General features: G+C 35.5%; 1 protein-coding gene across 2 annotated transcripts in view; it reads left to right on the forward strand.

Annotated features, from left to right (window-relative positions):
• The window catches only part of hmcn2 (hemicentin 2), a 176,384-nt gene that overhangs the window by 130,086 nt on the left and 25,965 nt on the right, over positions 1-20,333 (forward strand). For both annotated transcript variants that reach the window (XM_087264883.1, XM_087264884.1), the window contains 16 exons: positions 121-314; positions 410-491; positions 3,867-4,003; positions 4,085-4,226; positions 5,322-5,466; positions 7,871-7,998; positions 8,307-8,460; positions 8,820-8,941; positions 10,752-10,916; positions 11,022-11,129; positions 12,464-12,598; positions 13,280-13,414; positions 16,051-16,320; positions 17,199-17,389; positions 17,524-17,737; positions 17,819-17,953. In XM_087264883.1, the coding sequence (XP_087121009.1) occupies positions 121-314; positions 410-491; positions 3,867-4,003; positions 4,085-4,226; positions 5,322-5,466; positions 7,871-7,998; positions 8,307-8,460; positions 8,820-8,941; positions 10,752-10,916; positions 11,022-11,129; positions 12,464-12,598; positions 13,280-13,414; positions 16,051-16,320; positions 17,199-17,389; positions 17,524-17,737; positions 17,819-17,953 (2,457 nt within the window). The remainder of the gene's footprint in view (positions 1-120; positions 315-409; positions 492-3,866; positions 4,004-4,084; positions 4,227-5,321; positions 5,467-7,870; positions 7,999-8,306; positions 8,461-8,819; positions 8,942-10,751; positions 10,917-11,021; positions 11,130-12,463; positions 12,599-13,279; positions 13,415-16,050; positions 16,321-17,198; positions 17,390-17,523; positions 17,738-17,818; positions 17,954-20,333) is intronic.

Here is a 20,333-nt window from a genome sequence, read left to right on the forward strand (position 1 = left end):
GGTCTGTATCTAAACACGAGGTCATAGAAGGATTTTAGTTCAAAGCAAAAACGTTTGAAATGTTTTAGAAGCAGAAATACGTGCTCACAAAAACCTGAGGGATGTTTTTGCCTTTTTTAGAGCCACCCAAGATCACTGGTTCTTTGTCCCCTGAGGAGCAACTGATTGCAGTTGACAGTTTGCTGGAGCTGGAGTGTATCGCCACTGGTCTTCCTCCTCCAACACTCAGCTGGCTGAAAGATGGACGTCCAATACAGAACACCATGGCAATAATAGAAAGGGATGGGCAGCTGCTCAGGATTAACAAAGTTCAGGTGCTAATATAAATTAATGCTTATTCCTAAAGCTTTGTATATATTGATAAATCTTTGTCGTTGTGCCAAACATGTTATTTCTTCATTTGGAACAGGTGGAGGACGCAGGTCTGTATACTTGTCTTGCTAGTAGCCCAGCTGGAGAGGATGGCAGAAATCACTGGGTGCGCGTTCAACGTAAGTTAAATTAGTACTAAGATTTAGATGATTACAGGGTGTATGCGAGGTAGCACGGTGGCTTTGTGGTTAGCACTGTTGCCACACAGCAAGAAGGTTGCTGGTTCAAGTCCCGGTTTGAGTGTGTCACATGCATGTTCTCCTTGTATTCACATGGGTTTCTTGTATTCTCCCACAGTCCAAAGACATGCAGTATATGTGCATTGGATTAACTAAATTGGCCATAGTCTATAAGTGTGTGTGAATGTGAGAGTGTATGGGTGTTTTCCAGTACTAAGACATCCGCTGTGTAAAACATATGCATAAAAGTAATATATGCATTAAACAAATGAAATAGATAGTGGTTCATTCCACTGTGGCAACCTCTGATAAATCAGAGACTAAGCTGAAGGAAAATGAATAAATGATAGTGTGTATGCTACAAACAAGGGAAAACTGTGTAAATAAAAATAATTCTTGATGCACTACATTTTAAATATTTGAGTTCAGAAAGTTTATTTATTAGGCCTACTCTCTTCAGGGTGTATTAAATTGATTGAAAATGACAGTAGGTTTATTATTTCAGATAAATGCCGTTTTTTTTTTCTCTATTCAGTGATGAACTCTGGAAAAAAGTATCATGGTTTCTTCAAAGGTTTAAAGCAGCACAACTGCTGTCAGCCATGATAATGAGAAAGCATGACATTTTTACATGTCATGTGTTCAGCATTTGAATTTTTTTAGTATCATTACTCGTCTTCACTATCACACATGACATTTTAAAATACGTGTTTTACTGCTCCCCTCTTGCATCAACTCATTGCAGTATGTTAAATTGTCAAGGAACCATTTCAAATCTTTATAACCACAGGGCTTGCAAAATCACTACCCTGACATTCTGGGGCTATTGTGTCTTCCAGTCGATCTACCAAAATCTTATTGGGAGGAAAAATATATTTCAATGCTTTTGCAATCTCTTACAAATTTGGTAATATGTTGAATATGTATTGGATGACAATATTAATATGTGGTCAAATTTGCGTTTGTGCTAACTGGTGTTGTCAGCAAAACATAATTGGTAAAAAAAAAAAAAAGAAAATGGTACCAGTTTTTCTTGGGTACTAGTTGTTCCGAGGACCTGTTGAGGCTAGTTCTATGTACATGTGATAAAATATATCTGCATTAATGCGCTCTTTTCATGTCAGCCCTGATGCATGGGGAGCGTCTGTGCTGCTGATTTTTTTGCAATAAATCTACTTGTTTAGAATACAGAAGAAAAGCCACAATATGAAGAGTGAATGCTGAAACAGTGTTCTGTCAGTGTATTTGTTTGTTTTCTATTCCACACTGAAATGTGCATATGATGCAATTAAACACTCATCACTCACATTATATATATATATATATATATATATATATATATATATATATATATATATATATATATATATATATATATATATATATATATATATATATATATATATAAACAGCAGCACAAACAGAATGTCCTGATTTAGCTATCATATGCCACATACAGTTGAAGTCAGAATTATTAGCCCCCCAAAATTATTAGCCCCCCTGTTTATTTTTTTTCTCCAATTTTTGTTTCAAGAGTTCACACTTAGCTGATGATTAATTATAAAGCTTGTTTGGCATGCTGTCCCGGGAGAGAGCCCTGAGCTCATAAGATCCTCGAGCCCAGGGCTCCCTCCCGTTGCAAAGCGGGAGGGGAGTTTGAGCTCAGGTAGATCTCAAAAACTCCCCTGCTGTAGCAAGGGAATGCTCTTGAAACTAATTACTAACTAGAAGCGTGTCTATGTTGACAATTTGGATTGTTCAATTGACTTCATTGCATGTTTTTAGGTGGTGGGAGGAAACCGGGGAACCCGGGGGAAACCCACGTGAGCACGGGGAGAAGTGCAAAACTCCGCACAGAAATGTCTGCTAGTTTTGGTAAAGCCAGGAACCAGAGACATTCTTGCTGTGAGGCGACAGTGCTAGGCACTGGGCCACCATGTCACCCGTCTAAGAACGAGGCGTAGGGGAGGAAGGGGGGACTCTTCAAAACGAAGATAGCAATGGAATAAACCCCAGGGTATTTATAGTAATTTAGGAGTCATCTAATTGGATCGTAGTGAATTGGATAATGCGGGTCAGCTGCTAGCAATCATAAGCACGTGATCCTCTCGAAATTTGTTTATACATAAACTTCACTTAACTGAGAAAAAAAAATCAACGCATTTCTAAACATAATATTTTTAATAACTCATTTCTAATAACTGATTTATTTTATCTTTGACATGATGGCAGTAAATAATATTTTACTAGATATTTTTCAAGACACTTCTATCCAGCTTAACGTTAATTCAGGTAACTAGGCAGGATAAGGTAATTAGGCAAGTTATTGTATAAGAATGGTTTGTTATGTAGACTATCGAAGAAAAAAAAAATAGCTTAAAGGGGCTAATAATTTTGATCTTAAAATAGGTTTTAAAATAATAAAAAGTGCTTTTATTCTGAAATAAAACTAATTAGACTTTCTCCAGAAGAAAAATATTATCAGACACACAGTGAAAATGTCCTTGCTCTGTTAAACATCATTTAGGAAATATTTGAAAAAGAAATTCAAAGGGGGCTAATAACTTCAACTGTATTCTTCATTAACACCAAATAATGACTTCAACAAAGATCCCAGAGCTAATTTAGTCCGATTTACTTATACAGTGACTCTAATGAATTACTTTTTTTAACATCTATTTTATCTAGATAATTTATGTAATAATTTTTATTCAGTAAATATTATTATTTAGTCTTTTCTGGCTACCAAAACTTAAGAGTGCCTGCTTAAATGGGTACCAGGAATTTTGAACTTTTGCGAGCCCTGACAGCATCATGCAACAGATCTGAACCAACCTGCGGAGAAAAAATAAATCCATTAATTCAAAATTGTATACATTATCTTATTGGGCAAATATCTGAAATATCATGCATCACTAGTTTTATTTTTTCTTTTGAAGAATACAGATTAGGCAGAAACATTGCTCATAAAACCTATTTTTTTGTAATGTGATGTAAGTTGCATTAGCAAGTTTGCATTAGCAAACACTTAAACAAAGACAACAATTCCATCAACTCTTGTTGTGTATATTATTTTGACTTTATTCTACTCCCCTAAACACATGATGTGCATGATGTACAGTATAACCTCATCTTTATCAAAATCTTTCAGATTAACAGAATGTGCTTTCTGTCCTGCAAACACCTGTTTACCATTTTTTAAATGTTTACCATTTTTTGTGAAAACGTTAAATGACCCCTCAGGTAGATACTAACTATCAAGGACCATGTTCTCACTGTTTAATTAGATTTTTGTTTTTGCATGATCACTTACAGTTCCACCCACTCTCCTTGGGTCCAATGACATCAGAACTGTCTCAGTTCCAGCCAAAGGTCACTTGACTCTTGAGTGTCAAACCGACAGTGACCCTCCACCAGAGATTGAGTGGTACAAGGATAACGTCAAAGTACAGGTGAGAACAGATCAATGTATCCTCTGAATGTATTTTGTTAACTGTTATTTAATGTTAATCTGCCTTCTCCGTCTCTCTCAGTTGGGAGGTCGAATTCAGTCCATTGCCAGTGGACAGTATTTGGAAATTCAAGATGTCCGGATGCATGACAGTGGACAGTACAGCTGTGTGGTTACCAACATTGCTGGCAGCACTAGTCTGTTCTTTACTGTAGAGATTCTCTGTAAGTTTTTGGCATTTACTCTTGACTTTTTTGTTTTTTAAATCCTTTATACTGCTGTTTTCTATATAACTTGAGCACACTCTATACACTATCATTCAGAATTTGGAGGTTTGTCAAAGTTTGGTTTTCATAAGACTATATTCCTAGTGTTTACACTTTTTTATGATCAGTGCTCTGTAGTGCAGGCCAGAAGACAAGAGAGTGTCCAAAAACAACTGAGTTGCTAAGAGCAACTCATGTAACAGTCACTGAATTTTTCCTTTAGCAAATTGGTTGCATATTACATTGTTCTTGTCAGCACTAAAAGAAATAATGTAGCTCAAGCTTGGCTTGGCAGGTTTTTAAGTTGTAGGTTTGGCAATAACACTTAAGCAAACATGTGTTTATTTAATCATTGTCCCATTGAAGGCTAAATATAGTAAGTCCTACTGAAAAGAATTGAAAAACAAAGGCTGTGACAGTTGTTTCTGAAGTTTTTTTATTATGTTTCAAGAAAAATGTTCTTTATAGTTCTGTGAAAATGATCTGTTCTAAAATCTACAAAGGTAAGTGTGTAATGTGATAATTAAAGCAAAATACTTTGTTCTAGGTGTCATTTATATTTCTTTAATAGATGGTTAGGACAAAAACTCCTTTTAACATGGATTATTTTTAGCATGTTGCTGCACCACGTCATTTGATATCAGGACACATTTCCTTTCATTTTTGACAAAAATGGCCAAAACGCTGGCCAACAACTAAAACGTTTTTCTTTCGCATTTAAAAAAGTCTCACGTTTACACAACCATGTTTTCAAAACAATCTTCATTTATACGACTTTGAAAATTGCCAAAAAGACTGTATATATGCCAGGAATGTATTTGACACTGTCACCTTGTTAGTAAGCAGTACCTATAGACCAATTCAATATGGTGATGTCATTGGCCCATGAACATTTCCTGCTTGTTGTCAAAGTATTAAAATGTAAGTTTAAATGTAATATCATATCATATCACATCAATCATATTACATACTCCACTTGAAACTAGTTTGTGATACTTGACTTAGTGTAAATGTTGTCAAAAAGTAAACATCATGTTGATCATGTTTTTGTAGTGCCACCGGTCATCAGAGAGGGCAGCTCATTGATCATAGCACATGTCGGTCAGGATGCAGTGCTGCCATGTGAGGTGGAAGGAGCACCGTCCTCTTCTGTCATGTGGAGGAAAGATGGAGGCCCAGTTCCTCTTCACAATAACAGGCAAGTTCGAACTTCAAACAGCATCAGTCCTGCCCTTAATTTAATGGACAATACGCTTTTTTTCTGGAATACAGCAGGGCACAGGGTTACGTTCACTTCTTTTCTTTTTTTATCTGCTCTCCCTCGATTCAATAGTAAAGAAGCATAGTTAATCATTTTATTTTTATGCAGATGATAACCAGATTTATTTACTAGTCAGAAAGGGTGATATCTTCAGGCTGCTACTGCACTTTCTTAACAGTAATAATGAGTCTGGATAGCTCTTAATTTTGTTCATTTATTCATTTTCTTTTCGGCTTAGTCCCTTTATTAATCTGGGGTCTCCACATCGGAATGAACCGCCAACTTATCCAGCATGTGTTTTACGGAGCAAATGCCCTTCCAGCTGCAACCCTTTACTGGGAAATATCCATGCACGCTCATTCACACACATACACTACGGACAGTTTAGCTTACCCAATTCACCTGTACCACATGTCTTTGGATTGTGAGGGAAACCGGAGCACCTGGAGGAATCCCACGCGAACACGGGGAGAACATGCAAACTCCACACAGAAATGGCAACTAATCCAGTTGAGACTTGAACCAGCGACCTTCTTGCTGTGAGGTGTTTGTGCCACCCACTGCACCACCGTGACGTCCGGCTCTTAATTTCTTTAGTTTTAGTGAAAAATAAAAAAAACCTAAGTGATGGGGGCACTACTTGAATCATGCTGGTCCATTTGGGTACCTTGGCTCAATACATCAAACCAACCATCCCCAAGTAGGGGTAAAAAATGACTCTGACGTGAAGCTTGACTGGCAACTCAGGGTAGTCATTGTTTTCCAACTGAGGCAGCTGGTCAAAATAAAGCCATTTCTCCCTAGCCAAAACTGAGGCAGTAATCCATGCCTTTGTTACCACTTGGCTAGATTACTGTAATTCGCTGAATGTGAGGGTTAGTGGGTCTTTTGTCTCTTCTCTTCTACAAATGCTGCAGTGTGTCTTTTTACTGGTACACACAGATTTGACCATATTTCCTCTTTTTTCGTGTCACTTTACTGACTGGCTGTACATTTTATGATCCAATTTAAGATTTCTTTATTTGTTTTTAAATTCTTAAATAATCTTTTTCCACTGTACATTTCAGAAATGCATATACACCACCTCAATCTCTCAGGTCAGCTGACCAGTTGTTTCTGAATGTGTCAAGGCCCATACCCCTTCCCCTTGGCCCTTAAAACCGAGTGTGAAGGGAAAGGGCTTTAAAATGTACCCCTAAGAAATGGGACACCACTACAGCAGCTGCACACATTGTCGTGTCATTGCAATCTCTTGCTTCTCATGAGATCAGACGATGGCGACTGCTGTAGTTATTCCAGTTGTGTAATTTTTTGTTATTTATCTTCAAGAAATTACTGAAGGCATATATTATGTTATCATAATGAAATAATGTGGCAACAAGATCATAACTGTACTGTGCATTTACATCATGGCCATATTCATTTATATAAACGCACAAAAACAACATTAACATTATAGCAGACACTGTAAAAAGCCCAATCCCAGCCACTTGACCTTTCTGACAGGGTATTTGAGCGTCATGGAGTGTCAAAATGTTGTGGAACTGCTGTACAGGAGTTATGATTATAGATTATAGATAGCGATATTTAATGGTTTTTATTTTAGCAGGTATTTTTTAAGCATGACAGTAAAACACAAACGTGATTATGACTGTATTAAAACATGTGCTTGTTTGTTGTAAAAATTCGTAATAATGATAAAAAATACTAATTTGTGGATCTCCTTACTTTCGGGTGCAGCGATCCTGTTGTTATGGCTGGTGTATTCTGGGAAATTTTAAACCCTTTGGTTTCGAGTGAGGTCCTGAAAAATCTTCATTTGAAGGGGTATCTACCCCTTCCTCTTAAACCTACATCTTCAAGCTAAAGATAATTGGGACACCCCTACCCCTTTACGTGAACAATCAAAATGAGGGGTAAGGGGAAGGGCTAAGGGGTAGTACTGGGATTGGGCCTAAAACATAGCGTAAACCCAGAGAGGACCATGCCTTTGCTGTAGTGGCTTCAAAACTAGTTATTAAACTTCTGATTTGTTTGATAGACAGCCCTCTTCATTGTCTGTTTTTTTATATATATATATATATATATATATTTTTTTTTTTTTCTCTTTGCACTTTGACATTGTTTGCTTTTTTGTTTGTTTGTTTGTTTATATTTTCTTAAGCAGTTTAGTAGTATTTCATGTCATATTTGAATTTTAGTCTTCTGTACAGCAATTGGTTTTGATTTTAAAAGTGTTTTAAAAATAACATTTGATTGATTGATTGATTGATTGATTGCATGATTGATTGATTGATTGATTGATTGATTGATTGATTGATTGATTGATTGATTGACACAGATTCACCTTGCTGTCAGAGGGATCTTTGCGTATTTCTACAGTGCAGCTGTCTGATGTTGGTCGTTATTACTGCAGTGTGTCTAATCAGGCTGGATCAGACCATCGTGGAATGGACCTTAAAGTCTACGGTATACTTCAAAAACATACACTATAATAATTAGAGACATATTAGCATTGAATAATGCAAATGCTAATGCAAGTTCAGCATTCTTTGGAACTGAACGTGCCTAATCACTGAGCTTGTTCCATGTTATTGATTCTTCATTGCTGGTTTTCTACTATTCCCTAATATCTAAGGATAGTTGCTATGACACAACTTGCATTGTATAAAGAGCTTTAAAAGTTAAAATTATTTGATAGTTTTAACAAACTCCTAAATAGTGTTAAGACAGGATGTAGGCTAATTTTCTTTCCTTTCCACATTTTTTGCTTTCAGTCGGGCCCTTGATCAGCCCTGGTCCCTTTAATGTGACAGTGGTCACAGGTCAAAGGGCAGTGTTAAGTTGTGAGAGCACTGGTATTCCTGCTCCTCAGGTCAGCTGGAGGAGGAATGGCTCACCTATCAGTGTGGATCAGTCAAGCGCTTATAGGTTAGAAATGCTACTTTATATGTACAGTAAGCAATCACAAAATAAATAATATTTACTGGCAAATTTACTATTTAAATTAAATTGATATTTCTAAAATGTAATTTTTTTTTTTTTTTATTCTGACAAACACACTCACACAAAGCAGTTTGTTGCAGTGCTTTTTGGTTTATGTCTTGTCATATGTATTTCAAATGCATATGTATAAGTTTTTTTATTTAAACACATATATTACACATTATTTTTTTCATTATATATTTTTTATTGATTGATTTTATTTATTTACTAACAAATATAAATTAATTACAAATGTATTTATAGTTTATAATAAAGTGTGTGTACTAAATGACTTTGTTTTGAAGGTTAATGTCTTCTGGTTCTCTGGTCATTACATCACCGACTGCTGAGGATGAGGGTTATTTCGAGTGCACAGTGACCAATGAGGTTGGAGAAGAGCGAAGAGTCATAGAGGTCATTCTGCAAGGTACTGTAAGAGGTTCATGGATGATAACACACATTAAATATCTATTCATGCTCATATACATTACTATGCCCCTCCCCCAGCTAAATCTGTTTGAATGCTTTTAAGTCACATGTAAATGTGTCAGTAAATCGTTATTTTGTATTATTTTAATTTTAGCTGTAATTAAATTAGTTATTCTTTTTCAGCTAAAATGATTATATATTTTAAATAAAGTTACATTTCATTTTAAGCATTATAAACTGTGGATGATGGATACATGAACTGTGAATGTAGACCAAATTATTCAGCAACTGTTACTGTTACTGTTTCAGTTTGGGAAGGTCATTTTTGAGAAAATGCCTCTGACAGCTAGGGAAAAAAGGACACCGATATGGCCTCAGTCAGAAAACTATTTTGCATGCCACCTTTATCAAATTTGATGTATAATTCATCATATTTTTGGCTTTCAAGGCATAATTTTTCTAGGTCATTAAATTAATGTTTTCCTGTGTTTGTATATGGAAAAACAAATAATGAATACAAAAAAATCTCATTACTTCATAATGTATAACTTTTTATATTTTTGAGCATGAAACTTTCCATGATTTTCGAGATGAACCATAGTAGAGCTTAAAGTGTCTTTCCAATGATACCTATTTTTGGCTTGTAGCATACTGGGGTCAAAAACTTTCCTATCACTGCTATGCTGATGATACCCAGCTATACCTCTCTTTTCACCCTGATGATCCCTCGGTTCCGGCTTTCATCTCAGCCTGCCTGTCAGACATTTCACACTGGATGAAAGATCATCATCTTCAGCTTAACCTCGTGAAAACAGAAATGCTTGTAGTTTCTGCCAACCCAACTCTACATCATAACTTTTCAATCCAGATGCATGGGGCAACCATTACTGCATCCAAAATGGTGAAAAGCCTTGGAGTAACGATTGATAACCTACTAAACTTCTCTGACCACATTGCTAGAACTGCTTGATCTTGCAGATTCACACTCTATAACATCAGAAAGGTCCGACCCTTCCTATCTGATCATGCAGCTCAACCTCTTGTTTAAGCTCTTGTTCTCTCCAGACTGGACTATTGCAACTCTCTTCCAGCTGGGCTTCCAGCTAACTCTATCAAACGTCTTCAGATGTGCCCTCCAGAAACTTGCGTTCTGTGAATGAACATCGCCTCTTAGTTCCTTCCCATAGAGGGAAGAAAACACTTTTCACTTTCACTCTCGCTTTAAATCTGCCCAGTTGGTGGAATGAACTCCCTAACTGCATCAGAACAGCAGAGTCACTCGCTGTCTTTAAGAAACGACTAAAAACTCAACTATTTAGTCTCCACTTTCCTTCCTAATCTGCAATTCCCTCTCTGGCTCCACCGCTAACTGTACTACAATAAATAAATAAATAAATAAATATTTATTATTAATGGTTTTGCGTCTTACACTTTACATACCTAAAACTTGATTACAGCATTTATTCATTGTTGCTCTTATAGTTGTGTAAATTGCTTCCTTGTCCTTATTTGGAAGTCGCTTTGGATAAAAGTTTCGGCTAAATGACTAAATGTAAATGTATTTCATATTTTAGATATATTAGGTAAAAAAATTATTTAAACGTAATATCTGTAGTTTTATATCAGTTGGATTTATTTTTTCTTTTTCAAAATTTATAGTTTTTTTTTTTGAAGAATTAACTAAATGTCCAAAATACGGTACTTACAGTATATGACTTATTCTATTTACATATACTGTATGAATAATATGATTCATATTGAATGTCTGTGTGTATTCATTGAATGAACATAATTCATTGTTTTCACAGTTCCCCCTGTGATTAAAGATGATGTCAGCAGTGTTACGGCAGTTAAAATGTCTCCCGTGGTGTTGCCATGTCATGCTACGGGACGTCCTGAGCCTGTCATTAGCTGGAACAAGAACTGGATGCAGCTGGGTGCTCGAGGTGGTAGTTATCGTGTACTGCCCACAGGTCAGATGCGAGACAACAATAACCCACTATTCCTGAAAACCCCACCCGCTGTTACTGATATTTAATACTGCATCATGTCACTGTGTTTGTTTCATTGTGATACAGGAGCGCTGGAGATCTTGGCTGCAACTCCTAGTCATGCTGGCAAATATACCTGTTCTGCTCGTAATCCTGTTGGTGTGGCTTATAAACATGTTACTCTTACTGTACAGGGTAAGACAAAAAATAATAATGGAAAACACTGCATGTGAATAAAAAAATGATATATATGTATCACCATACTTCCTCAGTTAATTGATCATGTTAAGAATGACATAGATTTAATATGTCCTAATTTGGCTTGATTTCTAACACACAAATCAACGAGTCAAAGGTTTGTACAGAGGGACATTCTCTTTTTATAGCTCCATAGTTCAGATATTACCAATACTAACATTACTGTAAATAAACTCATTTTCATAAGGCCATTATAATTGTGTCATTAATTTTGTAACACCGTCATTAATATTTTTAATGACCTCAATTGCACCGGTACAAATGTTGTCATAAAATGTCATTAAATATTGTTATAAAAATATTGTTATAAAATTATTTGTCAGTTGAGTAATGACACTAATCATAATGAGAAATTTTAGTGACAAATTGATTTAGTTCCACTTAAAAAGTGATCAGAAAAGTTCATAACACAATTATAATTGCAATCACGTTTATAATCGCTTTATGACAAGTTTTGTTGTCATGGTAATGTCGTCATGACAAAGACAGGTTATTATGTATTTGCTTATGTCGAGTCTGTCACATGCAGGAGCACGTTGAGGACAACAAAAGTAAGGATCCAATTTCAGTTCAATAAGGTTAGTCATAAAGGCAGGCAATGGTCAGTACAGGAGCAAAACAGGAACATACTGGCCATCCAAATCATGGTCATAAAACCGACATAATGTCGGTACAGGCGGCAAAAAAGCATACAACAAAAAGACAATTTTTGGGTCAAAAACATGACAAGCAAAGCTAAGAGCTAGAAACACTCGATACAACAAACAGCAACAGCAAACAAAGACTCAGCAAAGAGCTAGTGTGTGTGGTGTATAAAAATTCCCAATTATCATTAATCACATGCTTCAGCTGCGTGTGTCATCAGCGGTGATTGCTGACTGGTGTGTGTAAAACGGCATGATGGGATTTGTAGTTCGTAAAGGTGACATACTGTATGTAGTTCACCAATGATCTGCCTAGACTGGATCACTGGAGATTGTGACAGAGTTGTCATAACAAAGACATCTCAAAAAATTGTCATATTTATATTTAAAATTACAGAACTGAGGAGATTACACTTAATGACAGTTGTCAAAAGCATGCATAAAATTTATTTTGAAGACACCTTTGAGTAAACTGTTACCTTTTTTTTTTTATTAGACTGCCAGCAAGCTTCATGATAAACAAAACATGATAAAAAAAAAACGTCTGCAATGTCTTACTTTATTAATATTGTCCTTTGATTGAAAAGCACACATGGGACATTTGTGTTTTTGTGTGTGTGTTTTCAGAACCGCCAGAGATCAGGCCTATGGCAGAAGAGGTTCAGGTGGTGTTACATCATTCAGTGGTTTTGCCCTGTGAAGTGCAGGGATTCCCCAGACCCACCATCACATGGCAGCGAGAAGGAGTTCCTGTGGCCACAGGTTGGTCAGGTTGTGCCCTAGTGATTGAAACTGGTTAAGAGAACAGTTTGACCTCAAGGTTGCAGGTTTGACCTCAAACTAAAGATCTTGGAGCTGTATCTGCTGTAAAGTGATTGGCAGGCTTTATATAAAACTACAAATAAGGTCAAAAAAATAAATGCATATGAAACAGCCATCAAACCCTTTTCAGGTTGATTGAGCTATTAAAATTGTTTTGTGCTGGTTTACCTAAAAACTTACCTTAAAACATAAATAATACGAAATAAGTCTAATAAGTTAGTAAAATATTTAATGTTTTTGAAAGGAGCTGGGTTAATAGTTATGATATTGTATCTATTTTACTTTTTGCTAGTATATTTAATTAATTTTTGTTTGGTTTTTGAGGTCTTGTAATTTTTCTTTTATTATTATTTTAAATAATATTTATTTTTAATTATTTATATAATGCCAGTAATTATTATGTGCTATATACAATAATTTGTAAAAAATAATGTACAGTCATCCATGTGTGTAATTTAAAGAGACACATTAGAAAATTGTCAGTGGAATTATAAAAAGGAAATATTAATGAGCTACTTTTACATTCTGTCATATAAGCACAGCAAGTAATATATTTGTGCCTCAAGTATTATTAGTAGAAGATTCTCTGTTAAACGTGCCATGGCTCTGTGTAATTTTCAGGTCACAGACTGGCGGTTCTCTCCAATGGAGCTCTGAAGTTTTCACGTGTTACTCTTGGAGATGCAGGAACATATCAGTGTTTAGCACAGAATGAAGCAGGAACAGCTTTGGCACAAACCCAGCTTATATTACAAGGTGTGTCACATTTTTGTATCTAAACCTCAAGCTAGAGTATAGCACGATTCTGGATGGAATGAATCCACAAATTTACAGAGAAAATTTAACAAAATAATAAAACAAATACATTTTTATTAGAATCATTTAATTATTTTATGTATTTTATTTTTATGTGAATTCATTCATTCATTCATTCATTTTTCTTTGGCTTAGCCCCTTATTTATCAGGGATCACAGCAAAATGAACCCACACGAACATGGGTTGAACATGCAAACTGACCCAGCCGGGACTCCAACCAGTGAATCCTTGCTGTGAGGCAACAGTGCTACCACTGAGCCTCTGTACTGCCTATTTTTATGTTATTGAATAAATGTAATTATTTTAATCTCAGTTTGACTGAATGATTTAATGATTCACTCATACAGGTGTCATGTTTCATTTCCAGATGAATCAGCATTTTTTATTCTCTTGAATTATGCAGCGACACATACATTCTTAATTGTGTGTCGACACTATTTGGCATAATGTAACATTGTTGCACTCATTTGAAGTGTCAAGTTTAATAGGTTTGTTCACTCCAAAAATGAAAGTTATGTTATTATTTCTCACCCTCGTGATGTTCCAAACCCCTGAGACCTTTGTTCATCTTCGGAACACAAATTGAGATATTTTAGATTAAGTTCCTAACTTAATTCAGGAGGAGCCTGATCAGCAGATGAGTCAGTCAATCATCACGTCTATATGAGTAGCAGTCAAGCCTCAAGCCTCCTTTGGGCACAGAAGGTTTGAGCTCTCTTCAGGGGTCGATAGCTTAGGCCCCCACTTCAGAACAGAAATGCTAAAATCATTTACCATGTTAATGCAATTGATTAAGCAGGTAAACTCGTGAAATGAAATCTGAGAGATGCTTGTCCTCAATCAAAGGTTATTCAAAGTCCAAAAAGTAAACCAAAAACATTTCATGTGTCTACAGTGGTTCAACTGTAATCATTCAAGGCTCTGCTAACTATTATGTGTGGCGAAAAATAGTAAAAATGACTTTGTGTTCCAATGACTTGCGCAACAGCTCAGATTTACTAGAGAAAATGCAACACTTTCATGTTGTGTGGCTGACTCTAATGGCAATGCATCATACTGGCAATCATACTGCCCCCTGAACTGACAAAGAGATGATATAGCCTAGTCTCATTTACGGATTAGTTTTTTTTTCCACTAAAGTGTTCATGGAGCTTCATATGGGTACAGTTGAACCTCTGAAGACCCATGGAATGTTTTTTTTACAATGTTTTTGGCTTTTCTGGACTGTAATGTCCTGTGATCATTGCTGTCTATGGCATACCTGTCAACATTGGGATGTGAAAATGAGGGATATGCTTATACACCCCCCACCCCTCTTCAGGGCCAAAAAATCCACAAATTACTAAATTTGTTTATCTGGAGCTGTCTAAATAAATAGTTAAATGGTCAGTAATGTGTTTTATTATTATTTACAAAGGATAGAATAAATAGACTAGTATACATTAGAAAAGCTGCAAATAACTTAGCAAACAGTTTAGACTATTAAAATTAATAGCTATTATAAAGAAATTGAAAGTTATTAAATCTCATTAATCTTTTCTTCACTTTATAACTTACTCATTCTAATTAAAAGAGCAACAAATGAATCCATCGTTTAGATGTTTCGTTTGATTAAGTAACAGAGGTGTCACTTTAAAAATGCAATGATGAAATGTTATATGAAAGCATTCGATTGCTTTCATAACTTTTTGTTCATAAATGCTCATTTAGGACAAATTTAGTTGTTTGAAAGAAAACCCACCAAGATCAACATCTTTAGATATTATTATTAATTATGTGTATATGTCTGTTTAAACACGCACCCAAAACCCAGACTTTTGTTCCGAATCAAATCGCGTGTAAAGAATCAGTTTGGGAATGAGCATCTATGTATCACTATGGATCACGTCAGCTTTCAGACACGCACCTCTACTTGACTGTTTTGAGGATTGTATTGGAGAGGCGACGTCGCCTATAAAGGAAATGAAGGAAATCCGTCCGTTTTCATATTTATTACAAAATATTTTTATGCCTAAATAAAGTAGAACAAAACAGAACAGACTCACATTTAAGAGCAAGGGGCATCCCCTGTTGGTTCGATGGTATGGGTTGCATACAGGGAGGATCGGCTCTTTAATGTGTATTGCCACTGTTCATAAACAGAGAGAAAATACAGGAGAAATATGGAAAAATTCCTTTATGGAATGATGGTAGGATAGAACTGTAAAATACGGGAGAATCCCAATTAAAACAGGAGGGTTGACAGGCATGGTCTATGAAGGATGAGGGAGCTCTTGAATTTCATCAAACAATTCTTGATTTGCGTACCAAAGATGAATGATTAAGGGTCTCAGGGGATTGAAACAACATGAAGATGAGTTATAATAACATAATTTTATTTTTGGGTGAACTAATACTTTAAATGCCAATTTTTATTGTACTGTAGCTGTCATGCCTATACTTCTGTGGCAACGTGAATGTTTTTAACAAATGATATTAGAAAGCAAATTGAGATCATTTGGATGTTTGATTCATGATTTTGACTTTCTAAAGCTGTACCTCAAACCAGGTATTGAAGTGTATGTTTGGTTGCCAGTCCCTCCAGTGTTGTCTGTTCCTCGTCTGGAGTACGTAGTGGTTCTCGGTCAGCCAGTCAGTCTGGATTGTGTGGCGGACGGTCAGCCGAAACCAGAGGTGACGTGGCACAGAGATCGGCGACCAGTGGTTGACAGTTCACACCTGAGGCTGTTCTCCAATGGCAGCCTTCACATCACTGCTACTCAACGTGGTGATGCAGGAATATACACCTGCTCAGCTCGAAACAGCGTCGGCAGAGCAAGCCATGATGTCAGACTCATTTTGCATAGTGAGTTACACACGATACCAGGAGAAGCACTGTATGTCTCATACAAAATATATTAATTTGGATTTTTTTCAGTTGATGATTGCTCACTGGTGAAGATGCACTTAAATTTGCACTTAATATGATATGAAACATTTTTTCCTCTATTTGCAATATATTCTTTTTTAAGCAAAAGTTTCTACAATTATTTTGAGATTTATACATAAAACAGAAACTATTTTTGTCAATAAAAGAACGGGTATTAATTGGAATTATTACAAATAAATTATTAACATAACAAATTTTTACTTTTTTCTAACAAAATAATTTGACAGTTATATAGTGACTATACTAATATAATAAATTGTAATTAAAATATATAAATAATGATATAAGTGTTAACATTAACAATTAAAAAAATACATATATCATACATAATAATAATTGAAACGTAAATTGACAGAGAAAAATAATTGACAGAGTTTACATAAATGTAAAAATAAAAAATATCGATTTATAGTTTGAGTTAATTATTATATTAATATATAAAATCATGATATTAATTTATTAAATAAACAGCTTTAATATTAATTCATAGGCTATTTAATAAATAAAAGTATATTGTTTCTTTTAAAAAACACACACATGCATAAAGTAAATTCTTAATTATTAATGTTTAAATGATTGTGTACACTCACCGACCACTTTATTAGGTACACCTTACTAATAATGGGTTGGACCCCTTTTTGCTTTCAGAACTGCCTTAATGAAGTGTATGTATTTATTTTGTAAATACATAAAACATTCATATTACACCATATTCTCAAACTACAATCTCTAAATTACTGTAGACATTGTTGTTCCTGTTTTTGTAAGATTTGCTGTACCTCTCCTCTCTCCAGCCCCACCGCAGATTTTTGTTGGTCAGTCAGAGATATCTGTCATGCAGGGCCTGCGAGTGATGCTGCCGTGTGCAGCACAGGGTGTTCCTGAGCCCAGGATGAGCTGGGAGAAAAAGGGGGTCTCGGTGTCAAACATGCCCGGCAAATTCACTCTCAGAGAGTCAGGAGGCCTGATTATCGAAAGGGCAGAGGTCAGTGTGTGCAGTGTGTTAAATGAGCTGCATGAAAATAAGCCCTCATCATAATATTACTTTGTCTGTTTTCACTTTAAAGCTGCTTTGAAACAGTTCAACAATAAAAGTGACTTGACTTTGTAAATTTGCAGGCTGGTGATGCAGGTCTGTTTACATGTGTAGCAACTAACACCGCAGGATCGGCTCGATGGGACATTCGCCTGACTGTCAACATGAGACCAGCATTTAAAGAGTTACCTGGTGATGTGACGTTGAATAAAGGTCAGAGTCTCAGCTTGTCCTGCCATGCTGAGGGTACTCCAACACCCACCATAACCTGGACTGCCAACAACAGGCCCTATACTGGTATGAGAGGGCCGCATTATCTGCATTCTTTTGACAAGTTATTTTCCAGGATCTGAAGAATACTTTCATTTTTAACCACAGGTGCAAGTGTTGATGAAACAGGCAGAAGTTCAGTGATCTTTGACAATGTCACCGTCAGCGATGGGGGAACCTATGCCTGCATTGCAGAGAACACTGTTGGACTCATACGGGCTCTCTCATTTGTGCGTGTTAGAGGTATGTAGAAAAAAACTGCTGAATTTTTAAGTGTTACATTGCTTGACTAAAATCTTGACTAAAAATCGGGGTTTCTGCTGGGTCTTAAAGCTGCCACAGAGTGCTTTGGTTAAATACATTAAATGGTTCCAATATTTACATAGTAGGTATATATGGTTTAGGTAAGTAAAACAACATCTCCAGAAACAGTTTTATGTCCGTTTATAACCTCAGACATGACCCCTAGAATGAAAGCTCAGTTTTGACAATATTTGGAACGTTTGTGAAAATCAATAAACTTTGCTATGACTAGGAGTCTAACGGATCACGGTTGATCCATACAGATCACAACCCACGGTTCAGAGTGCGCTTGACCCGCAGATTAATAACTTTTTTTTAACTTGTAGATTAATCCAGCATTTATGATAATTGCAGAGAGATCGCCTCCAGCGTCATTCAAATAACGTGTATGAAAGCATTTTGGCTTCCCTGTAAAATATAATGATGACGGAATAAATCCTAAATGCTTTCTCAGGTTATTAATTAAAGTTGTTTTCTGTCACTGTTTGTTTAGCCTGCATTAATGTATTCGGTGTAAAGCTGCACAATTAAACATTTAAAGATCGTGATCTCTATTCAAACCCACGCATAATGAATGATAAATGTAATTTGCACATGTTTATTAATCCTTCGAAGTGCTGCTGTCAAATCCGTGTTTGATCGAGGGGGATTCAGATATAAAAAAAAATTCAGTTAGTAACAAACAATTAAAAACATAGAATTACTGGGAGAAGAGTTTATAGTTCAGATATAAACACTGATGTTTGTGGTAAAGACTTAGATCACCGTTTAATGAAACGGTGTTAAATAAGTTAAATAAAGTTAAATAACTTGAAGCTGGTGAATGTTGTAGCAATCACATTATGTAACCAGTTGGTGGCAACAAACTCACATCAAATTATGTCACTGAATAGGATTTCAAAAATTATACACCTATAATCAAACATGAAGTTTTATGTGTGAATTGTTGAATCATTAATTGAAAATAAATATAATATGTTGTACAAGATGTTAGATTTCTATATATTTAGCATTATCAGCAACAGTAGCAAACATTTTTTTGTTTTTGAATATTTTCCTTTTTTTTAGCTGGTTCTTTTTTGGTTTTTATTTTTAATAAAATAAAGGTTCTAAATTATGTTAGTTAAAACCAATGGTTTTTGCAGTGCTATTTTGTATAAATGAAAAGCAAATTTGCTTTTGTCTCCTCCCTGTTTTGCTGATCCGAAAAATGGTCTGATCTGTGATTCAAAAACCATGTGATTCGAATCGTGAGATTTGTGATCCATTACACCACTAGCTATGGTGCTCTGCATCTCATCTGTGCTTTCCCTCTCTTTCACACTAAAACACACACAATGATGTACTCTAAAATAAACAGATGTGAAATAATCATATTTCATTTGTCAAAAAATATTATAACAAATTGAGTAGATGCCTTGTAAAATCATTCAAGTGAGTGGAGAGTTCAATTGTAGCTATAATGAGTGACTGTGCTACCTTTTTAGCATAGGGGTAGCATAATTTGCTCCTGCGTTTATTTGTGGATAAATATAGTCTAAATCATAATTATTCTCAATAAAAGGGACAAGGTGTATGTAGATTTGTATTTTGAAGCTATTAACATATATGAAAACATAGTAAGGAATTAATATAAATTTATACATAAACAGATATATGAATGTCCTTGCACTCAAGACAAGACAAATCACACTAAGAGCTGAGTGATATGACACGGTGCATAAATGTGTTATAAAAGTTTTTTACTAGCAATTTACGTGTGTTTGTTGTTGAATTACAAACATACTATAAAAGTTTCACAATATGCATGTTAAAATAACAAAAGATACATTTAAACAGAACTTATGTTTTTTCAGTGAGGCACATTCGTGATCAGACAGTGGGCTGAGACCTACTCATTTAAGCCCATCACACGCCAGACATGCAGTGCTGTGCCACATCTTTTAAAATACTAAAAATTGTTTTCAATAAGTGTATGCAGACCAGCGCTACCAGTGACCATTTTGATAGAAACCAATATAAACTGACTTTAGTCTCCCTGCTTCTCCCTTTTTCAAAATAAGAGTCCCACGTACAAAGCAAGTTAAAATAAGTTTTTACAGTTTTAAAAATAAGGGAAAATTCATCATTGTCGTAATCTATCTAGGAAACATTGTGGCCAATCAAGCACAGCCTGGGACATGCAAATTATTGATCCCTTGTGCAATGTTACAGTCAAATTACTGTTGAATATAACAGTTCTAATTGTCCTGTTGGTCTGTCATTTCCATCTACTACTCAACTCTTATAATTCAACTATGTCTAGGCAAATTTTTTAAAT

Source organism: Danio rerio, chromosome 8 (genome assembly GCF_052040795.2).
Source record: "Danio rerio strain M-AB ecotype USA chromosome 8, GRCz13ab, whole genome shotgun sequence".
In the NCBI taxonomy this organism is placed as follows: Eukaryota; Metazoa; Chordata; class Actinopteri; order Cypriniformes; family Danionidae; genus Danio; species Danio rerio.